This window comes from Toxotes jaculatrix, chromosome 7 (genome assembly GCF_017976425.1).
Source record: "Toxotes jaculatrix isolate fToxJac2 chromosome 7, fToxJac2.pri, whole genome shotgun sequence".
Taxonomy (NCBI): domain Eukaryota; kingdom Metazoa; phylum Chordata; class Actinopteri; family Toxotidae; genus Toxotes; species Toxotes jaculatrix.
In genome coordinates this window covers 12,243,321-12,267,684 of record NC_054400.1, presented here as the reverse complement: position 1 = coordinate 12,267,684, position 24,364 = coordinate 12,243,321, and the positions used below count along the sequence as shown (strand labels likewise).

The 24,364-nt window shown below is 39.0% G+C and overlaps 1 protein-coding gene across 1 annotated transcript in view; it reads left to right on the top strand.

Moving 5' to 3' along the window:
• Positions 1 to 24,364, top strand: part of frmd3 (FERM domain containing 3) — a 46,980-nt gene that overhangs the window by 5,123 nt on the left and 17,493 nt on the right. Inside the window, exons 2-8 of the mRNA XM_041042439.1 lie at positions 9,731 to 9,835; positions 11,309 to 11,351; positions 15,384 to 15,465; positions 18,254 to 18,351; positions 20,090 to 20,213; positions 22,357 to 22,444; positions 24,111 to 24,199. Of these exons, the coding sequence (XP_040898373.1) occupies positions 9,731 to 9,835; positions 11,309 to 11,351; positions 15,384 to 15,465; positions 18,254 to 18,351; positions 20,090 to 20,213; positions 22,357 to 22,444; positions 24,111 to 24,199 (629 nt within the window). The remainder of the gene's footprint in view (positions 1 to 9,730; positions 9,836 to 11,308; positions 11,352 to 15,383; positions 15,466 to 18,253; positions 18,352 to 20,089; positions 20,214 to 22,356; positions 22,445 to 24,110; positions 24,200 to 24,364) is intronic.

Sequence of the window (24,364 nt, the reverse complement as noted above, 5' to 3'; positions counted from 1 at the left end):
GAGGGAAGGGTGAACCAGGAAAGGAGAAAGTGTTGATAGAAGAGTGAAAGATAAAGACCTCAAATAAGAACAAGCAGACAATTAACAGCAGACAACAAAGAGTAAAGGGGGGAAAGACTAAGATAGGTCAGAGGTCACACACAGAGCTGATTGCTATTCATTGTCTTGCTCAAGGACACTTCCCCATCAGATCATCCATTTGAAGGACAGACACCTTACTCACTGTCACCAGGCTGCACAATAACGATATCTGCAAACACATAAAGATAGATATTTTCATGCAACAAGTACAAATATTACAAGCAGCTTGTTCACCTCATTGTTAAAATTTGCTCATGTATGAATGTGTTTACTGGAAGTATGTGGCGATTTGTTAGAATTACATTTGAAATAATTCTCACGTCAGTCAAAAAATTTGCATTTATACTGTCTAGAATTCTGCTATTTTAGTACAAAGTTTCTGGAGGAAAGAAAGTTATTTTCTGTTTCCTCCCACATTCACTCATCTTTTGCAGAAAGCAGGGACGAAAAAAAAAACAACAGCAACATATATTTATGACTTTTAATGAAACGTGGTTTAAAATAAGCTTTCTCAGTTCATCTGTTAAAAACAATATATATTAAACAAGCTAAACAAGAAGTGACCATGCAATACAGGAATAAGAACAGAGGGGAACACCCTAAGTCTTAATCTTTTGGGTATTTGTAATAGTTTTCCTCCCTTTTTAAATCAATAAATAGTTCTATTTTGGTGGTGGAGTAATGTTCAGCACAACATCTGGAACACGTGGTTGGAGAGAATGTCCATTCTCTGATGTTGAGAATTGTTAATCAGTTTGTTGGGTTACTTCTATTCCAGTTTCTGATGCCAGTAAAATCTGTTTAACGCAGCCAAGTCAGCGAACTGGAAGATAAATGACTGACATAATTACATTCATTGGAATTTACTTTATTTCACTCACTATCAACTGCCTTCAAGGGAGTCCTGGGTACATAAATGAAATACAAGCAATAAAACAATTAAAACATATGAAACAGTAATGATCTACACAGTCATGTTTATATTTTCATAGATTTGTAGCAACAGCATATTCCCAGATGTACCACACTTTGCTTGCTGGTACATTTTTCTAATTTTGCTATGGCTAATTGAACCAAACATCTTTTACTGTGGCTCAAACACCAGTTCAACCAAATATGCATTTATATTGTTATTTGCATTTTGTATTTATATTGGAATACAAATAGATAAAGAGCATTGTGATGCCATCTGTGAAGCTGAACATTATTTAGGGTACAGAATGTTCTTTGTGTTTGTGTGACCACATCATCATCATTATTGTGTTAGCGTGCACATGTGCCACATTAACCCATTAAGCACACAACATTGCTCATGGCATCATACTGTTAGACTTCAGAAAAAGAAGGAAGCAGGGGCAAGCACGTGTAGACAGAAACATAAATTTGTGCCAAAAACATGCAAATAAGTAAGCACACAGACCTTTCATGTGTTCAAACTCACCCTCTCTTTTTTACACACAGTCTCTCTTTTCTCTGTCATGGATTGTTTGTTTGACTGCCACTAAACGTTGAACATCCTGCAGTGCAAAGATAAGACAGCTGCTTCAGGGCGCCCACCATTTCCACACACTCATAACAGCAGCGCTGCAGCTACATTCATGCCATCATCATCATCACACTTTCACTCTCCTGCCATCCTTTGAGTTAGTGTCCAGCTGCACATAGAGTGAGAGTGATGAAGATCCATTATAATGGAAACTGGTTCTCCTCCATATATTGATAATTTACAGCTCCACCTCTAAGCTTATTAGGCTGTGTGCCCAGCCATGAACATGATGTGTGTGTGACATCTTTTATATCATGTGTGTTAATTTTAGCAAGCCTTTGTGCACATGTTATGTGTGTATGTGAGCATCTCTGCAGCATTGCAGGTGATGATAAGGTAATGGGGTTTGTCTCCTTCCATACTGGGACAAGGTCACAGTCACTGCTATGAGTCCTGTTTAGTATATGAATTATTTAAATGATAAGATTACTTGTGGATATATATTAAAAACATATCACAGTAGATAAGTGTTTTGTAAATCTGTGCCGACATCATGTGTTTGAACTTTATCCCATATAAACAAAAAATGAGCAGATGTAAACATCTGCTGAGGAGATGAGTGCTGATCACTTCTAAGTAAAGTATATAAAATTGACTGTACTTAATTTTTCTTATTTTTCTTATTTTTTTAAACAGCTACAAAATGCTTCATAATTTAAAACATTTTGCACACAACATCAAAAAAGCATGATCACAACAGGCACAAAAACAACAAAACAGCTGTATTAGTTTAGCATGTTGGCATGCTTACATTTATAATTATTTCTAATTATCATTAAAAATAAAAAGTACATCTGAGAGTGATAGGAATTCGTTTAGCAGGTATTTGGCTATAAACCAAAGTACTCGATAAATGTCTGACCTGGTGATGGCACTAGAAGAAAAGTCAGAGGATCAACTAAGTTATTAAATTCATCCTAAGGGGAACATGAATGTCTGTATCAAATTTCATAGCGATCACAAACCAATTGCTTAAAACCAAAAACAGGAACCTCTTGGTGGTGCTAGAGAAAAAGACACGGGATCAGCAAAGTCTTATTATGTCTTATGATTTATCTTCTGGGGATCAGGAGTGTCTGTACAAAATTTCATGGCAATCCATCTAGTAGCTGTTAAAATATTTCAACGGCTACTATATGGACCAACCAACAGATCGTTGATTACCATTCCTAGAATCTGAGAACACTTGAAAACGTAATGATGACGATGGCTAAAAAAATTGGCTAAAAATGTCCCTTGGATTGGATTACCTAACAGTAAGAGGGAAACCATTCCAACGTTTTTCAAATATAGGAAAATGTACTCTCTTTTTCTGGCTATGGTACGCTGATGATAAAGGAAGTCCTTCCATATGCCAAGTCTGCAGCTCTAGGCAAGAGTCCATTACTGTTGTGGGTCAGTGGTTGAAGAGGTTAAACCTAACACGCTCTGTAATGCAACTCATAAGATCAATACTTCAGTGGAGCTGTGTGGGCGTCATTCTGATATATGACATCCCTCCTTGTCTCTTCACACTGCTTGCCTCAGTTTTCCCTTTCAGATATAAAACAGGGACAGCAGGGATTTACTAATCAAACGTGTACTGATAAACTGTGTGATGATGGGAGACTATTACAGCCAGTGATGGTGGTGGTGAGGTCAAGCACCCCTTTCCAAAGGTTTCTCTCCTTAATATAAATTGGATGTGTTCCATAATTCAGCTCCCATACTGGAAGTGTTTGATCTCCCTTCAAATCTTATAGTCAGCGTAGCCTCAGAAGATGATTTGTATTTGCGTCCTGATTCTGTAGCTCACTTTTAAAATCTGTTTTAAGATATCACTATCACAGCTCTCTCTACATGTTTTCTAGCAAGCACCCTAACCCTTATCGTTAAAATAGTCATAAAAACACATTTAAAACACAATGACTTGCTGGTGAGTCAGTTGTTACAAACACATGCTGTGCAGCCAAATTGTTCAAACTTCATTTTAAAACCTAGTGGTGATGCCAAAGCTTTGAACTGTACCATATATATATATATATTTGGTATATATAAAAATGAATCTGGAGTTTGGATGTTTCTGTCAGAGTAAACAACATCATGTAGCTTCAATGAAAAGCTGGAACAACTCAGAATATGGTTCAGTCAGACAGTGTGGAATAAGATGATTTTTCTAACCTTACAGCTAAAAGAGAAATGAAAAAGGAAAACTGGATGAATGCTGAAGGGAGAGAAAGCTAATATGTTTGAGGAAAGTGCAAAAAAATGTGTTTTTGCATCCTGAGAAATGGAAATAGAAGAGCTTCTCCTCCTCTTTGATTATCTGCATTGCTTTTCCTGGACCCCACGTCCAGCACATTGATTTGTCTCTCTTATGTCCTGGTCAAGCCTCTGGATCAATCTATTTGTTGGCTCGAGGGCTCGAGTTTTGGGTGGTAAATACAAACTGGCTTTAGAAATATTGGCACTGTTAATAATAGGAGGACAATGTTGTCACACACGCACAAAAGCCTGCTTACACACTCATCCTAATTGGCAAATAAATCGACAAATTGGTCCACCAGCGTCTTAAATCTCCATTTCCCTAAAGAGAAGCAGCAGTGACAACAGAGAAAAGCCATGAATTAGTGTAGCCTTTGTCTTAACGGCAGCCTCTAGGCTTTTAAATTAGTTTGTGTGGAGGTAAAGAGGGGCATATCATTATCTTTAAAGTCCCACTACTCTATTTCTCTGTCTCCTCTCCTTCACCCCCCTGTGTGAGCTGATAGGATTGTAGGTTGGTTTCTTCACAGGGGGATCACAGGAATTTAATGCTCTTTCTCCTCACAGCGTTTCGGCCAATTAGGTATGCCGTGTCATGAAATGAATCGTGGCGAAGTCGATAAGGACCAGTCATAATTGAGCTGGCATGCATATTAATTAAACAACAAACAGTGTTTAACTGGGCCAGGGCACCCAGGGTCCTAGTGCTTGACTCGTAGTGGTTGTAAAGTCATGAGATGCTGATGATTGTAGGTCAGGACTCCGCTCAAGTCACTCACACACAGGCTTTAAAAGTATAAAAGTATGTGAGTTGTTTTATTATTAAAGACACAGCACTTAAGATGTTATTTTTCAAGATAACTTCAAGAATTTTTCATATTATTGGATAGCTGATCACAAAATCACTACATTGGAGTTACAGAGCTAAGCAACCTTTTTTTCTAAAACATAAATTCCTGGTGATCTGCTTTAACAACATGTATCAGAGTATGAAGGTATTTCCATAATCTTCAAAGACTCTCCTGTTCATCTGGTCAAAAAAGAAAAAAATCTTTTGTCAGCTGCATGGTGAACAAGATTTACACGTTTCCAAATTCATTTAGGCCATCACACAGAGGCAGAGCTGAACACAAACACATGGACACAATCACTGTGTGCGTTGCCAGTTAGCCTACAACTGATGTCTAAGTTGGCACATTAGTTTTTTGGGGCAAATAAACAAACACTCCAGCAGTGGAATTTGTGCAAATGACCTCAAATGCTTCACACCTTTAGTTTGAGTCTTTAAGGATTCTGGAAGCACTTTCTTCCAGAAAGAGTGATTGTTAGTTTGGTGTTTGTTAGTTTTAATAAAATTACATGAGAGGCACAAAGTGGGGTTAAGTTTGATCATGAATCTTTAGTAATTACAGTCCACAATTATTATGGCCGTGTGCAGTAAGGAGGTCAATACATCCGTGATTTTTCAAGTTAACAGGCATTTTTGAGAATTCAGAATAGATGTTGGAATAAATAATTGACTGATGTGTGTTTTTATACTCAGCATGCTGATGGTTTACTATTTTTTTTCCTCTTAGATTTTGTGTGGTTGCGCTGCGTCTGGACTCAGCTGGCTCTAAGGACGTTGCTTTATCGAGAAAAAAATGGTAGAGGCTGGATAGACACACTCAAACGCACACACACACGTCAAAGTGCACTTTGCTTCTGCTAAACTGAATACACTCTACACTGAGGCTCTATTTAAAGTGTGCGCATGTGTCTGTGTGTTCAAGCGAGGCAGAGAGAGAAGAGCACTTTGCCGTCATTAGGTGAGATCATGTAGAGACAGGATGACCAGGTTAATTTTTAATGCCCAGCCTTTGGATACATAAAATATGTATTCAGCCCTTGTTGGACATGACATAGACTCTTTATATCTCTCTCCCTCTCTCTGTCCCCTCCTCTCTGCCTCACTCATCTAAGTCAATCTTTCAATCTCTCTCTCTCTCTTTTTTTTAGATCTATCTTTGCCTACTCTTTCTTTCAGCCTCTAAGCATGTTTGGCCCTGGTTCACTCTCTGTCTGGTCTGTTCTCCCTTCTGCCTTGGCGTCAGATTGCCTCTCTTCTCACGATGAACGTCTGCCCTGAGACCCAGACAGAGGAAAGGTGTTGTTTGATGATCTGGCTAGAAACGGCTTGCAGCGTGGCTGTTTTCATTCTGTTTCTTTTATTCCTCTCCTCCCTCTGTGTATGTTTCTGTCTGTTTGCTCTTCAGATTTAACAGCTTAGTAACACTATTGTCGCGGATCAGCTGAAAATCCTAAAGAGATGTAGACAGAACCACACAAACACACAGGCGAATGCTGATGGAGACGTGCAGCTTACACAGACAGAGACTGACTTTTTACCTTGCTTACACACACACACACACACACACACACACACACACACACACAGACACACACACACACACACACACACACACACACACATATACATATACATACACTACAGGCAGGTCAGCATGGTGACACAGATGATCACAACTCCACCCAAAGGAATACACATTTGATTTACAGCTTAGTTGTGTCACAGTGATATAACAGTAAACCTGCACCAGCCAATGGGGACATGCTGTCTCAGAAGTCAATGACAGCTGATTGTAGCCACGGTGATGTAACAAAGGTCACAGGGGACATCCAAATGATTGTGCTAGTCATGTTTTTTAAAACACAGCAAGACTATGTTTTTGAGGTATTTACTGACCATAAACAGTAATGTTAGCCTCAGTAACTGCACACTGCAGCTCTCCAGAAGCTCTCCCTCATACTCACAAAAAATGAACAAATGTTTGTTTTTTTTAATGCATTTGTACCAGGTCCACACTGGTATGTATAGTTCCTCCAGGAAATAGCCAAATGCTCACACTTGAAGTCCAACAGCCCTGTATGTGACTTCACCACTCCGTGCACATAGGTTTCACACAGGCTTCTCAGTGCAAACTGAGTAATCCCTACTGGTTAATGAAAAAGTGATCACATTGTTTTACTTAAAAAACTGAAAACAAGACAGCTTGCTGATATGGCAACAATGCTGTGCTGTTTGTGTCTGACAGTCTACAGTAAAAATGGCTGAACAACTGGGAGTGTTGGTTAATTAAATATTAATATGATAATGTGCATTGTGTAGTGTGTTTTTGTGATCAGCCTATATATGAACTCCTTCTGTGTATTATGCACAGGGTGCTTGCTTTATTTTTAATTCTTCTTCATTGTTCATTGAGTTGACCTGAAATTGTTGTTTCTTTTATAATCCAGTGTAACTAGACCCGTGTTTTGTGTTTGTTCTGCTTTGGTTGGTGTGTAACACAAAGCAGCTGTGGTGTTCTGGACACTTAAGCCACTATTTCTACTCACTGTGCTGTTTTTGTTTTTACTGTTTTTGAGTTGATGCTGTGACATTTAGGGGAAAGATCTTGCTTTTTTTTGTGGCTGCTCTATCAACACCTACAGTATACTGCAATTACTGCGCATAACAGACTGTGTACCGAGAAATGGAGCATGACTCACCGAGGCATTTATTTAAAAGGTTGTCTCTGTGAGAGATTACAGTGTTTACCAAACGCAGCATATGCACAGGAATTCATGTTTGCGTAAAATAAAATAAGATGACTGGACACGAGAGGTGACCGACATACAAGCCACATCAGCAACTGAACAGGGTCATCTAAGGTGTTGATTTCAGAATCTGCCTCACACTGCTGTCACAATGGGCTATTTTACTTAAAAGAAAAAGGGTTTAGATGCTGTGTGACTCGTACTTCTAGGTATATGCTATTTGTACACAATCACCACACAACTTCTCTGCCTCCAAGGGAAGTAATTTTTTTCATCTGCGCCTGTTTTAATGAGATTGGTATCAATTACACTTTGACTAAGCATAGGCCCATAAAGACAGGAAGTCTAGATGTTGGTGGTGGAGTAAACCATGTAAAAAACATGGTGAAGGTGTGGGTTGCATAATAGTCAGTCAGAAAGGCATGATGAGAGGATTTCAGTGAGCAGCATCCAAGGACCAGTCGGGTCAAGGAATGCTGGCAGAAAAGTGATTGGCCGGATGTGCTGATGGAGGAATTTGTGAATGAAAGTAACAAGAGAGCAGAATTGTTGGAGAAAATTAGAACCAAAAGAAATAGCAGAAATACTCCAAAAGAGAAATGAAGGCAGAATGTGGCAGAAAAGATCTTCCTCATCTTTCTCCAAAACGCCACTTTACTTAATTTTTTTTCTTAAATCAAACAGGGTATAAGAGTTGCTTTAACGGAAGAAACTGCTCTTTTACTGTGAATCCTGAACTATCTCGAAGATGAGCATGGGCCTGATTGTGGTGGCCATCTGAGGCTCACAGCCTTTAGTTTGACAAACTGCTTGTCCAGGCAGGAGTGCTGGAAGTGTCCTTCTGCTACAACCATTGAACCACAAAGTCAGCTGCTGTCAGTCACTTACCCTGGTGCGTATCAGCTGCAAATGTCTGCACACAGAATTAGCGAACAAAGCAAATGACTTAAGTTGATGTCCTTAGCTTGCTTGCTGAGGAAGACTGAAACATACCAACCTCTGCTGACGTGTCATCCATTTGACAAAAGCGAAGACAGCAGGGATGTTGTGCGCGTCTCTGCCTCTTTCTCAGTCCTTTTCAATTCTAGCGGGAAGTGAGACACTGTTAGCAGAAAACAAGAAGCACCATGAGTGCATAAGAAATGTGTAAAATGCTTCACAGTCACAGTAGGACAAAGCCATAATAAGATATTGTTAGTGATGTTGAATACATGCAAGAAGTGATAAGTTGCCATGGAGACTGTTGGGGATTTTATGGCGTACGTAATGACATTAGTGTTGATTGGCAGTTTTACATGTTGTTTTACTGACAAGATGTGGCCAGAGAGACAGATGTGGCTGTGTGTGCGTATGTGTGTGTGCTGTGTGTACATTTTTGTGTGTCCCCCGTGGTGAGTAAATCACAACAAGGGCAAACGGACGATTTCCTACTGAATCAATCAGTTCTGCTTAACTGAGCACAGAATCCACCTCCATCAGCAGGTTATAGAGCAGTTATGGGACATGCACACACACACACACACACACACAAAAATAAAGAATTACAAGACTTGAGGGGGTCTGTGATGCACATATTTATTTATTTACTGAATATGATAAAGTGGCAATCTGATGAATATTGACAGCTTTAGTCGATTGGTTGAAGGTAGGAATGGAAAGTGTATTTATGTGATGTGATATAAACACATGTAAGTGTGCATATCATAAAATCAGCTAAACAACATCCATACATATACGTTTGGTTTTATGTGTGTGCATGCCTAATCATGACTCACATTCAATCAAAAGTGTTATTTTGTGCTAAGCTAAGTGTATGAGAATCCTTGTGTGCATTTCTATGTGATGAGAGGATATTGACTGAAGAGCAGGTAATAAATGCAAAGTAATTATTGGTCTCTCAGTGTCTGCACTGTGTTTATGGACTGCATATGGGCTTTATTTACTGGCGTGTCAAGATGCTGAGTGTGGAATATGACCATGGCAGAAACACTGTATCATCACCATGAGACCTACAAGTTGCTGATGTATTTCTTTCCCTTAACATGTTTTATCCTGATAAAACCATGTGTGCGTCACAGGAATATTGCCCAAGAGGGGTTTGTTCGCTGTGATTATGGCGCAGTGATGCAGCGGGTATCAGATGCAGCTGCGAGTTTTATGGGATTTATCAGCATGGATGAAAAGACTGCTTAGATGAAAATGTCTGACTGATACTAAAGTAATTTCCTGGACTGATGTGTTTTGTGTTTTATTTCTTTGCAGAGAGACACCAAAGGTCAGTTCCTGTTGGACCATGTATGTAACCACTACAACCTACTCGAGAAGGACTACTTCGGTATTCGATATGTGGACCCTGAGAAACAGAGGGTAACTATCCCATGCAGGCAGTAACCAATTCCAGCAGGTCTCCAGTATTTTCAACATGATTTTATCTGTCAGTTATAACTTTTTTACGCCCATCACAATTTCACAGAATTTCGTGTTTTGACCATCTAACAATCCAAAACCCACCGATATTCAATTTAAAATCATATAAAGCAGAGAAAAAAGAAAACAGATCTTCTCATGTAATAAGCTGGAATCAGTAATTGTTTGGTTAGTTAAAAACTCAATTGAGCAATTATCCAAACTGCTGACAAATACTTTTCTTTTTGCCTAATTATTTCAACACTTGAATTTAAGGATTCCAGTCTGATGATTTATTTTCTTGAGGCAGGAAAATTTTTATATTTTCATGTATTTTTCAAGTTTGTTTGCATTGAATGTTCAGGAAATATTTCAGTGAAAGGAAATATCAAAATGAGTAGAGGTGTTTTCCTTTTCTAGACCTGTGCAAGCAGCTTTCCCCTCTGTATATTTTGTATTATCCCCCTACACTTTTACCTTTGGAAGCAAACTGTACTTGTCAGTGTGCAAATGATACTTTACAGTTCACACCAAATTTGACCCAACCAAAAAGTTCTACATGGCTGAACATAATCACTGCAGAGGAACAAAAATAAAGGAACTGATGGTCACACCTACGAACAGGAAATGGCTCCACTGAGTCAGCAGAGACCAAAATGGGAATGTTGGATATTAGTCAGGAGGCCGTCAGTACATTACATTACAAGTTCAAGTGACAAATAACAACAAGATCAGTCTCCATATTTCAAACAGCCCACACACACAAAAGAGACCACTCTGTCTCAACAGAGGCTCAGCTGGCCTCTGCTGTAGCTGGATATAAAATTCAAAGAATAACACAAGCAAATATCTGCAAGAGATGTTACAACACATAACTAAAAACCAGTGCAATAGAATGCAATGAAGAGAACAGAATAGAAAAAACTATGCATGCACACTAGGTACCTCTATAGCTTTGCTATAGAGGTGCCTAGTGTGCATGCATAGCAATGCACCACTAATAAATTTGCATACTGTGTGTGTTATAAGCAGAGATGTAAACTTCAGCCATCAGGGCAGCAGGGTCAGTCTAGTCAGACCTTTATATATGTATAATTGGATAATGTACATAAAAAGAATTACATCCACTGATGCATTTAAATACGTGTAATTTTCTGATGTGATTTTAAATTTGTTTTGATGCTCTGTTGCCTCACATTGCTGAGTTTAAGCAATGTGTTGATCCATTATTCATCAAAAACATGAAGAGATTTTTGATTAGGAAAATGCGTGCGCTCGCTAAAGCTCACTGAAATTGCAACATATTTTATTTTTAACTGATCTGCTCTTACAAGTCAGCAGCCTTATTTTGGTGGTAACATTTGTCTTTTTACTTCATCCCTTCTCTCTCTCTCTTTCTCTCTCCCTCTCTCTCCTTCGCTGTCTGCCTCTCAGCACTGGCTGGAGCCCAATAAGCCTGTAGTGAGGCAAATGAAGTGTAAGTGTCCCTTCTGCTCCTTTTTGTTTTGTTTTTTTTTTGCATCAGAGTGCATGTATACAACAATGCACAGTGTGAAATGCATGTGCATGTGCGTGCATGTTCACACTGTTGTGCTGATATTTGTATGTGTATGTGTTTGTTTATGCCTTGCACGAGGGCCTGGACTTGTCTCCTGAGGGCCGTTTCAGTATGAGGGGGTCAAGCTCTACAACAAACAGACAACACCACAGGGACTCTAACAGGGTCATGACAGCACACACACACACACAATAAACTGTGTAAAAGCCACTGGATATACAAAAAACTAAAGAATTAAAAATAAGATACTTGCTTGTAGCATGTCACGTGTACAAGTGATGAGGTAAATTAGCTCTAAATTCATGAGTTTCTCATGGTGGATGAATAACATTTAGGAAACTTATTTATACACCTGTTTTACAGTCTTATCATCCACTATTTCCCCAGGACACACTGCTCACATTACCATTCGCCACAAGTAATGACAGAGCCAGACAATGTCGGCAGGCTACTTTTTCTCAGAAACACCACTGGGACACAAACAGATGCACAACAAAGACGGACAAGTGACAAGAGCAGGGTTTCTCAGAAACACATCAAACTACCAGAGGGACAAGTGTCCCAAAAAGGAAATAAGCTAACACACAAAGTAAAATATGCAGACGTGGCAGGGGAGCACAAGCTTGAGACAAAGAACTCAATTGTCAAACAAATAAACACACCACCTTCACCTTCTTTTATCTAAGCTAAATTTAAATTTTAAATTTGACTCTTCTCCAGGGTTGTTTCTTTATCTTAGCTGAGCGGTGGGAGCTAGTTCTGAGTTTGTGTTGGGCACCAAAAGTGAGGATGGCTTCAAAAATGATCCCATGAATGGTTTTTAAATGATCAATTAACTTCATACAAAGTGCAAGTAAAATAAACAGAGGAAAAGCCTAAATGAAATTAACATTTGGTGTGACTGCTCTTTGGCTTTAAAGCAGCGTCAGTTCACCTTAGTACATTTACACACAGTTTTACACGGTGTTCAGTAGGTAGTTTGTTCCAAGCATCTTGGAGAAATTGCCACAGCTCTTCTATAGATTTAGGCTGTGTCACTGTCTTCAGTCTCTTCATGTAGTCCCAGACTGTCTCCATTATGTTGAGATCAAGGCTCTGTGGGGGCAGACCATCTGCTGCAGGGCTCTTGTTCCGTTGAGTCTTATATGTTCTTCTAGTCTCTGAAGACAGTTCTCTATAACTCTTGTGTGTTTGAGGTTTCTGTATACTCCAGAATGAATTTGGAACCAGTCAGTCCCTGATAGTTTTTTTTTTTGATGGATGAGAAACTAAACATCTAAAGAGCCTGCAACATTTGTATGGGGCTGTATAAAGTGATGAAAAGGAAGCAAAAAACACTGCAGGGATGAGGGAAAATATGTTGTCTTTTGACAGTTTTGCGATATTCACAGCGGAACTTGAATTTTCTTTGCCTTCTTGATTTTTCGCCTGACAGACTCACATTAGACAAGACCCACCTTCTTTATCTTTTACGACCAGTCAGTAAGAAAGTGAAATGATTGTTGATATAGTTAAACATTCACGTGCTGCAGTGATTTGTGAGCTACACTTTATTCTGGAAGCAAATGTTTTATTCTCTTCCTGTAAAGGAGTAAGTGAAGGAGCTGGGGAGGATCAATCTGCCTGTGCTTCATGAAAAGCTGTCAGTCCCCTTTTACTTAGGGACTGTGGGATTTTCCTGAGAGGAGATAAAATCAAGAAGCAAACTTTTTACATAGAACCAAGTGCATCTTGTTGTCTGCCTCTTCTACACCTTCATTTTTATGTTTCTGTCTAGTCTATAAAGATCGGCTTTGAATAATTAAAAAGAAAAAATCTTTGCTGACGCTTTGCAGCAGAATTACTCAGTGTGATCAGCAAAAATACAGTCCCAAAAAAATAAGACAGGCCTAAAAGAAAAGAGTAAAATTTATTACTAAGAACTTTTAATATTTTGGGGCATTTTTCTTTTTATCCTTTATACCCTTTTAGATTTTTCTCTTTGTAATTATCTCTGTCCCACTCTTCTCCCTTTCTCTCTTCACGTCTCCGTCTGAAGTTCGCCCACCCTTTTAATGACTGTCCTGTTCTTTCTGTCTTGTTATAAATTAATAACGGAGCTATTAGCGGTGAATTCTGCTTCATCAGAACATGTGCAAGAGGACAGGAGGGGGAAGGCTGAAGAGATCAGTCAAAATTAGAATGAGAGATAGAGCTGGAGGAAGAGAGAATGCAGGGAAAAGAGTGATAAAGGGGACATGTGTGGGGAGCTAATGCAGAAGAGAGAGAGCAGACAGTGACAGATAATGTAGCTAAAGAAAGAAGTCAGATTAGGAAAGAAAAGAGGGAGAAAAGAAGAGAGTGGAGAGACCGTTCAAGATGAGTGAGGTTGACAGAGAGTGAAAGAAAGAAAGAAAAAGAGATGAGAGAGGGGAATGGAGGAAGAGTATTGAATAGATCTGAGTCGTACTGACACATCGGTTTCTCCCTGTGGCAGGATTTCTCTCAAATTAGGGATGTATGGCTGGTGTTTTATTTCGTCTTTGTGCGTCCAAGCTTACGTGAACATACGTCACATTTGTCTGTGTGTGTTTGTGTGCATATGAATGCTGTTGTGCCAATTCACTTTCTCTAAAATGATTTCCACAAAAAAAAAAAAAGCATCTCGGTCCCTTAAGCCTGAGCAAATAAGCAGCTCAAGTTCTTTGGGAGCGGGTGGGAGGACTGCGTCTTTCGTATTGCTCAACATGTATTATGTAGATGTGTGCTGTTTTTCATGGCTAAATAATACCGCAGAGGTTTCCCCTTATTAAAGACAGAGTGGTGAGGGCACACTGTAAAGATTTCTGATCCCATGTTAGATGATACTCGCTTTCTTTCCTCTCCTCTGCCACGTCCTTTCATCCTTGATGCCCACTCTGCAGTCATAGCTAATGTCAGATTGTCTGGCCTCTTCTTTTAGCATCTCCTCTGACAATAATTAATTGGAAAAGTTTGATGGGAATAAAAGAAATGCATGTCTTTGTGTTATTATTATTATGGTCATTGTATAATTGAATATATATGTTCCCCAAAAAATGAAAACACCCCAAGTTTAACTTTTAGTTTTATAAATTCTACGTCAATATGGAACTGACTCACTGAAAAAACTTTGAATCTTTTTGTGCTGTGTGTGTTTGTACTGTTTGTGTGCGCATGATTGTGTGTTTTTATGCAATTTTGTGAGATATGTGAGACCCCAGGAGGGAATTTAAACTATTGCTGTCGTTTGATCTGAGCCCCACAGCCTGTCATTGGCTGTGGGGGTGTGTGCGCCTGTGTGCGTGCAGGCCTGTGTGTGTTTGATGACCGTGTATTAACTGCCTGTGTTTTTTTCCCATTTCGAGTGTGTTTGTGTGTATGTGCACTTAAGTATGTGTATGTGTTACTGTGCATATTTTAATATTGTAAGCTCAAATCCTCTCCTGCAGCATATGTGCGCACAAACACCCACACATTCACACACACACATGCACAGAGTCAGCAATGAAATGCTTTAGGATCTTTAAGATCAAAGGAAAAGACACAGACCTCAGTTCAAGTGAGGCCGTGTGTGTGTGTGTGTGTGTGTGTGTGTGTGTGTGTGTGTGATGAGTAATTACTATAATTATCAAATGACTGATCAGTATTAGAGGCATACCGTGATTTCTTATTTTGTCTCCAACTTCTTTTTCCCTTCAGTTTTACATAATCCTCATTGCTCTGCTCCCCTTCTTTCATGTGCTCATTCATTTATCTCTCCTCTTCTTTTTCCTTCTCCTCTCTGACTTAAAATCATCTACTTTGCTTCTGGTTTCCTCCCTCATTTATCTCAACTTTCCCTCGTGTTGCTTCTTTTGCAAATGACTCTCTGGCTCCAACTCCCTCTTTAAGTTCTCCTCTCTGTCCTCGTTTAACATTTTCTTCTCGTGTTTGTGTCTCTCTTGACTTCAGCAGCTCAGCAGCCGTACACCATGTGCTTCCGGGTGAAGTTCTATCCCCACGAGCCAATGAAAATCAAGGAGGAGCTTACCAGGTATAAGACCTAAGACATCTCTCTCTCTTTTCCTTGTTTGAGAGCAGCTTTATTCATATGAACTAACACCGTAGCTAAATTTCAGTAGCTTGATAGAAAGTCAAGATCTCATCAAGGAATGGTTCAAAAATAATCCCAGACTGGTTGACAGTCTCAGGGATCTTAGGTTGTTTTTCTAACATTGCCTAAAGACCTACAGTGGGTTGCAAGAACAAAAATAAAATGTATGTCATTGACAGCCATAGCAGAGACTCACATGGTCTTTTGAAACTGAAGCAGTTTACATATATTATACATATATTCACTCTATTAAAACAGCACTTGTTTGGTACATTAAATTTAAACAAAACATTTCTGTTTCACTAACTTTGCTATGGTCCAACTTGTGGAATAACCAGCTGTCTATACAAACTATATGACAACCTCTCCCTCAATCTGAAAATACACACACACACACACACACACACACACCTTCTCTCAGGCATAGTGATAATTAGAGTTGCCACTCAGCAGGGAATCATGCTGTGTTCTCCATCCCATCTGAGCTGTCATGTTTCAACATCTCTGCTCCTCTTTATCGGTTACCATCCCTCTCTTCCCTTCTTACTTCTCCCTTTCTTCCATCCATTTCAGCTTTCTCCACTGTCTCTCTTTAATTTCATCCCTAAGGTGTCTCCTCCCTTCCTTCTGTTGGTCTCTCTCTGTCCTCTTTCTTCTTCCTCCCCCGTCAGTACAACTCCCTCTCCTCCTCCAGGTGTCTCTCCACATTTCTCAGCTCACATTGGCTCCCTGTTCTTTTCAAGTTTTATTACTTAAAGGTGTTTTTATCCATCAGCAAGGTCATTAAAACTTTCCTCTTCTTTCCTCTGTCTCTCAGTCCTCCTTCCTTGATTTCTCCTTCAGTTTCTCTACAATCTTCATTTTTCTTCTCTTGTATTTCAACAGTTTGAAAGGACTGCAATTTTTTGTCCCTGTGTCCATTTCTGGTCATTAGAGTTAATCTCAGATTCTCTAAGGAGCACCATTACACTGACAGTCCTCTGATGAGTTTGATGAGTGGACATGGAAGTTATAGTTGAGCTGAGTTTGGAAAGCTCAGAAGGAACGGCAGTCAGTGATGAAATCCCCTGCTCAATATCAAGTCTTTTTGAATGTTTTTTTTTTTCATCATCAAAATCGAAAACCTGTTATGCTAATTTCTGTGTGCTGCATGTGCTCCAGTTTTCAGGATGTTATTTGAAGTTTGTACTCTGCAATTTCCCCCCTCAACTTCACTTCTTTCCCCAAATATCAAAAAGAGATGAAACAAAAAACAACACAGGATTCGAAGGAATCACATCCATATTAGGTGATCCAGAGCCTCATAGTTTTCTTCTAATGCCAACGTTCAGTGCCAGCACAGAGGGTAGTGTACTTTTCATGTAGAGTGGCAGACTTTCATGCAGGAGACAGCAGTTCAAGTCTTATCACACAGTTACACAAATAATGTTTTCCTTTTTATTAACCACAATAATCTTTCCTAACCATACTGCATGTTCTATGTGCAGATATTGCAGAAAGCAAGAATTAAAAAACTTGAACATTGATCATAATCCAAGGTTTCTCAACAATTGTTCAAAGACACAAAGACATTTTCACAATAAGGTTGCAAAAAAACCCAAAACAAAACAAAACAAAACAAAACATAACAAAAACATCCAAAGTACTGTTTATATGGTCACTCTTTTGTCTTTTTGTTTCTTCTCCTATAGCTCAGTTGTAAAGTGTTCTGCATCCAACCAACTCGGTAATCCCACAGTGTACAGTCAAAGCACTGCTGACTTACACAAATTAAATCTCATACAGTAAATGAGAATGGGAATAATAAACCACAGGCTGGGATTAGAAGAAGCAGAAGGAGAGAGGGGGAGAAAAGAAGATGAGAGAGAAAAAAGTCTGCTTTTTATTTAAAGTTAAGATTGGGCATATGGAATTAATTAATTAAGACTCAGCATTTTGTGGTCATTATGACAGCTAATTCTGTATATACCAAATTCATTGAGTGAAAACAACACAACAACATGAGTTACAAATGAAGTAATAAGACACTATAACTACAGGATCAACACAAGAGTTCAGGGAAGGAAGAGGGAAGAAAACTATTTCGCTACAGCAGCAGGCTTTTCGCTCCATTCAATCTTTCATGCTTTCCCTCTGCTGCTTCTTACACTCAAGTTCAAAAACAAGTTCAATGAGTCAGTTGATTCAGAGATGTTGCCTCCACTGGAAACTCATCTGTATCCATGGCAACACATGTCCCTATAGTTTCAGCACCACTGTCATTTCTCAGCTCCTTGGTAACACGAGACAAATCAGCCTGTCAGGAGCATGCCTAAACTACCCTCCACTGAAGCCGTTTCCATAGTAACTACAGTACCAGTCTCTGCTACACGGGACTTGTTTCCCTGGCAATACTCTTGTTTTTTAATTGCCATAGCAACACAGACAGATTATTATGCTATCAAGGACTGTGGCTGTTTTGGTTTTATGAATCTTACCCTTTAGCCATCTTGAAATGTTTAATGTGAAGATATCACAATGATGAGACAACAGTGCTTCTTATTTATAATAGTTTATGTTACCTAACCTAATTTTGGAAAAAAAAATTATATTAAATGCACAGTTTGATGCAGTAAGGATAACCAATGACCAACATCCGAATGAAATGAGTAACAAATGTAAAGCACATTTAGGTGGCACTGTCAGTTTTTCTTTCCTCTTAACCGTGTATGTGTGTGTGTGTGTCCAGGTATCTTCTGTACCTCCAGCTGAAGAGAGATATCTACCATGGTCGTCTCCTCTGTCCTTTTGCTGAAGCTGCATATCTGGGAGCCTGCATTGTACAGGGTGAGACCCGATGACAAAGTTACTGACAGTGAATCTACTGATTTAGATTCCTACAATGTAATATATAATAATAATATACATATAGAAACAGAATTATTATATTACACAGTAATATATATTATATTACTGTGTAGTTTGCAGGGGTTGATGACATGACATTAATTATTACCTCTGGCAGTTTTCAGTTCCTTTCCTTATCACTCCGTATTTTCAGTAACTGATATATGCTTTCTGAAAAACTTCTTGTAAATCTCCTGTCCAACAGACACAACAGACATTTTTTCATGAGACTCGTGGTCTTTTCATTCATGATCTTTTATTCAGCAGTGAAATTGTCTCACGTTTTGTCCTGGAATCTCATGACCACTGCTGAAGAAGACTCTTCAAATGCTTTTATGAAAGGAAGCTTCAGATTGAGACTTTATTATCAAAATTACAGTCATTAGTGCCAGTATAGCTTTCTTTCTCATCGCTTCACAAGATGGCTCAGATTTGCCTTGTGCATGTGTCTTACCCTTTGATTGTTAATGGGAACAGATAAAACATCTGCCTACAAAGTATTTTCAGAGATGCTCCTCAGGTAATGCCAGGATGATATTTTTGGTAGAAACACCTACAGAGAAACAAATTCTGACAGTTATGCCACCTCAGTTGTAGATCAAGATTGGGATTCAACTAAGTATTTCTAAGTTTGTGTGGAGACTTCTTTCTAACTTCTTTGTCAGTTGATTTAGTTATCTATCTACACAACAGTTTCATCTTGCAGTTATAGGATGTAAGTGTTTAGTGACAACTAGCATTCATTTCTAATCTTGCGTGGCTTTTGATTTAGTGAGGTATAATGTTAAATCTCCATAACACTTACGTTTTAACAAGGCTCAGTCTGAACAAAGAGCTGGTGCAACCAGCTAAAGCACATCAAACTAAGTCTGACAATCAAACCAATCCCTCCATTTGTCTGGTTTCTGGCTCATTAGCTGGCTGCAGTTCAAGTCTTCAGACTGGTGTTGTAATCCCACATTTTTAAACACCACAGGATGTACAGTATATGGACTGGGAAAAGGAATAAGAAAGGATTTTTTTTTTCTTCAGTTAATTAGCAGTAACAGTCTAATGTTGAATCACAGTGAGGAGCCACTTGCTTTAATATGGATTAAGAAAGGAATTAGCCAAGCTGTATCTTATAAATGAACCCTTCTGCCTGATACACAAATCGCTGAACTGTGCTAACACTCTCTGATTGGCTCATATCCCCAGAGAGCACCGTGTGATTGGCTCATTTATCTCGACCCAGAGTCTGTCTGTAGCGTATCATTGGCTGCTCTGATTAACAAGGGCAGGTCCCTGTCCCACTTTGTCTGGGTGTTGATTATAGAGCTGGAGAATAGGTTGAGGATTACTGTTTAATTAAACCCCAGGCAAGTTTTTGATTTAACCTTTATTATGACTTCTAATTAATAACGGATTAAAGAGAGAAATCAGTGACTGATAGGACTTTGTACTTGATCCATTAAGGGAAATATTTATCTGTTAGGGTCATCTGGCTCAGCTGCTTATGAGTATATTCTCCAGTGGAAGTAAAAATGCAATGACAAAAAAAATTCTCTTTAAGCCTGGCATTTTGGTAAATGTGCTCATTCTCTTGCCTTTGGAGAGTTTAGAGCATATAAACATTTTCTGATGTGTTTAACCTGTTTTACTGTACAACTTCCACATTGATGTCACACTGTCTTCACAGCTGAGCTTGGGGATTATGACCCAGAAGAGCACCCGTCAGACTACATCAGTGACTTCAAGCTGTTCCCTAAACAATCCCTCAAACTAGAGAGGAAGATTATGGAAATACATAAGAACGAGCTCAGGTAAAAGAGATGTGTGCAGATATGTATGTCTGTGTGCGTGTGTGCGATGGGGTTATTTGTTGTCTGGAGCCGCGTCTTTGTTATCCATTTACTGTTTGATGTTGGTGACAGGTGTGGATGTTCACTCCTCTGATCTGTGCTTTCAGAACAGGCTACTGAGACAATTTTCTATTCTGCAGACAATAAAGTGCTTTCTGTCGTCTGGCAAGAGACAAAACTGGATGATACCCAGAGATTTGTGGTTCATTGCATTGCAGAAGGTAGTTCAATTTAGATTCAGCTGAAAGTAAACGAAAACTGAAAATAATCTGCAGATTAATGAGCGTGAATTATTCATTTTGGGTTTGCACACCTTGCTTGTTACTACAGGATTTTCAGAATTTTAATTTCAATGAAAATCAACATTACAGGATGGATAGAGTAAAATATGAGCTGAACCCTGGCATGTTAACCCTAGCCATGAAAAAAAACAAAACAATTTTCACCATGTTTCTAGGAATAAAATGTCATATAAATCAAGTTATGAATGATAAGTGAACCAACCCCTGCACAAACTCTCAGAACGTGGAATAAAACTGGACGGTGTGGTGTATGTAAGCGCTACAGAAGTGGATACTTCTGTCGCACAATACATGAAAAAAATTCATTTTGAGAAAATGGCCTTTAAAGTGATGCATCGTAAAATTCCATACGTTTTATCGGAAACCACTATTTACAGATACAATTTCTGATACAAAGGACCACGTTTGGATCCGATAACACTGTGTAGGAGAGAAAGAGTTTAACACTGATGCTTGTGATTACGTGGTGAAGACAACATGTTGCTAACTTTTGATGAATTTAGGTGAAATCTACAAATGCAAATAGAGAAAGTGTAGTAAAATAAAATATTTTTTTCCACTAGTTTGACAGAAGATATGTAATTGAAGCAAGATATCCCAAAATATCAAAACTGCCCAGTGCAAGAAAAAACAGTGATCTTGCCTGTCATGTCTGGCCTTATGATTACCATGCCTGAGCGCTGCTTGAGGAGAGAAATTGGTTGTGGAGTGAGAATGCAATATGAGGAAAATGCTGAATTAAAAGAGGAGATTAATACACCCAAGGGTTTCTGTATTAATATAATAATGAAAGTCAAGAAGATTTAAACTGATGTCCCATTTAAGGTCGTAAGTAATAAGATCACATAACACACAGGAGCCCCCTCCATCAGGTCGTTTGAGATTATTTGTATCATCACTGCTTTCCATGGATGTTGTTGTGAGGTTTTTGACCGTCACACTTACAGCGATTATAGAACATCAAAGACAAATCCTTCATTTCCCACAGCACAGAGGCAGATGATGCCAAGTGCCCTCTGTCTGCCCCGATGGATCTGACTGACAGGATTAACAGCATGTAGATTAATACTGAGCTGCAGAGAGAGACTTCAGGTGATTTACAAATGGGTGTGTGAATTTTATTTCCATAGTGGAGAAGTTCTTTAATGGGTTTAGCATTTTCCTCTATGTGCACATAGACAGACATACACTATGTATTTGCAGTTAATGTTGATTTATGTGTCTAGTGTCTTGATGAGTAGCAGCTTACATCACCCAGTTTCTTTGCAGCACTTAGACTAATGAGCAAGTAAAGCATCAACACTCCCACCAAACACTTGGCCTCTGTTAATATGTTTCCCTAAAATGGTAACAGATGATGAAATACTGGGCCAAATAAAATGATTTTAATTAGGTAAAACATATAGAAAAAATGTTTTCTACTGTAAACCACAACAATATTCATCTCATTCCCCAAAGCCTATTATCAGCTGTTGAGGCAAGTGTCCCCACCCTCAAGACCACATATCCAGCTCAGGATGGACATTAAGAAATAATTTGTGGACAATTGTTGGTGTTTCTTTCTTATGAACACAAAACAGACTTCTTCTACTTCACAGTCATACTGGGAGGTTTTCTGGCCAACTGGGCTGCTTTTGTTTAACCAGCAGTAATTTGCTTTGGGCAGGTTTTTAGGACTTATCAACATGATCAGTTGCAGCAGCGAGAGTGGGTTTTAATATCCAGACACACAGGGACATGTGTCAACAGCATCAGTGTGGTGATTTTTAAATAAATCTTTCCTTTCTTCTCCTCTGTTTCAGGGGCCAGTGTGCTGCATTAGCGGAGCTGAATATGCTCCAAAGGGCTCACACCCTCGAAACGTATGGAGTTGACCCTCACCCTTGCAAGGTAATATTAGTGTCTATTTTCAGCAAGTCTCCATGTGAGGACTGGTGCTATTGATATTGACAAGGTTTCACTGATCCAAGTGATGCAAATCTCTTTCTTAATATTAGCACAATTTTATCTCCAGTCCTCAGTAATCTACCCATATTATTGCTGTGTTATTTATTATTTTAGAAAAATATGTTTCATTTTATATCTCTGCCTTTGTCACAAATTGCTCACTGTCCCTCCCTCTGTATATACAGTATGTTCCTTCATAGCAGAACATGCATACATAGTAATGTCTTATAAGCTTATATCCTTAACCTTTAACCCACTTACTAGTGGACACAGTAATTGGTCCACCTGTCCCTATGTGAAACTTCTGGACCAAAGGCTCTGTCTCTTAAGTAAGAATTTACACTCTTTGTTGTCACTTTAAATTTAAAAAAAAAATTTAACTGCTGTTCTGAGAGCCTATAGTGAAGAAAACATCATTTTGGCATCATTATTGATTAAAAGCGTATTTTGCTTGCAGCCATTTGTTCACAGGTGTAAATATTCACCAAAGCTGTTTGTGCAGTTGTGTGGAAGTACAAACTCTGGCTTCAGTGCTATTTGCACATGTATATTCACCTGTCCTCTTTACCCTTTGCTTGTTTGCCCTTGATCTGCATATTAAATGGACGACTATACACATGATTAACTTTACCGACAGCAGCCTTTCAGCAAACTTGAGAGGTCACCAAGAGAGGCCTAATAACGGGTGAGACAGAGATGCGATGAGTGAGGGAAGGTCAATAGCTATCAATAGAATTAATCTTCTGGTTTACACTTGCACTTCTGGCAACTTTATCTTGGTAAACAAAAGAAACCTGCACAGAGATAGTCACTTTCAGGAATCAGTATTCTTACTGACTGGTCAGAGAAAATCATTGCTTCAGCAAGGCAATGTCACTGCCTGACTTGATACCGTTAACACTGCTGTGAAAGACTGCTTGTACTTTTTCTTGGGGTTTCTCTTGTACTGTTTTGATAGATGAAACAGACTGAATCCGATAAAGAAAAGCAATGTTTTACAACTCGCTATTCCCTCACCCTCTGTGTTTGTCAGAGTGTGAAATAGGGACACCCTCTCATGGACGGGCGTATCAGAGAATGCTAAGCAGATTAACGAGATATTTAAATTCTGTCTTTTGGAGAGGATCCCCTTTATCTGCTCCACTCTTGTCAGTGGGGCTGCTTTTAATTTGGTTTGCTGGAAATGGAAATGGTTGTGGTGTCATGCACATGCAGATCTGTGAAGATCAAAAATCAGCGAGAAAATGTGGGGAACACAGAGTAATTTACAGAGAGTCGCACAAGCAAATGAAGGAGATCTACAGATTATAAACAACAGCGTAGGAGAGTGACAGGAATATATTGCGTTCCCCTAAAACTCTGAATTTGTTGTTGGTTTCATTTTGCATCTCTAAATCAAACTGAATATACTTGTTCTACATATTCTGCACTTTGTTCTTGATGCCATTTACAGCAATATGGGGAGCTGGAGTTTGAAACAAGTGATTTTGTGTAGGTGCCATTACCATGGAGATTATTGATGGCCCACTTGCTTCCCCGCTGTTAGTCCACCTGTATCCCATAATTCCATGTGCTGCCTCTCATGCTGCCTGTGTGTGTGTGTTTTCAGGACTTTACAGGCTCCACAGCCTTTCTGGGTTTCACAGCCACAGGTTTTGTGGTCTTCCAGGGAAACAAGAGGATCCACCTCCTCAAATGGTACAATTTTTTTTGCCTAAGTCTTAAATGGAAACTTGTAATGGAAATTAAATGTAAATATATATCTCTCACTCTGTGTTCCATCTCAATGTGTTAAATGTAATATTTATTTAAATTGATGAACTTTTGCTTCCTAAGTCATTACAGAGCTTTGTTCCCTTGTGT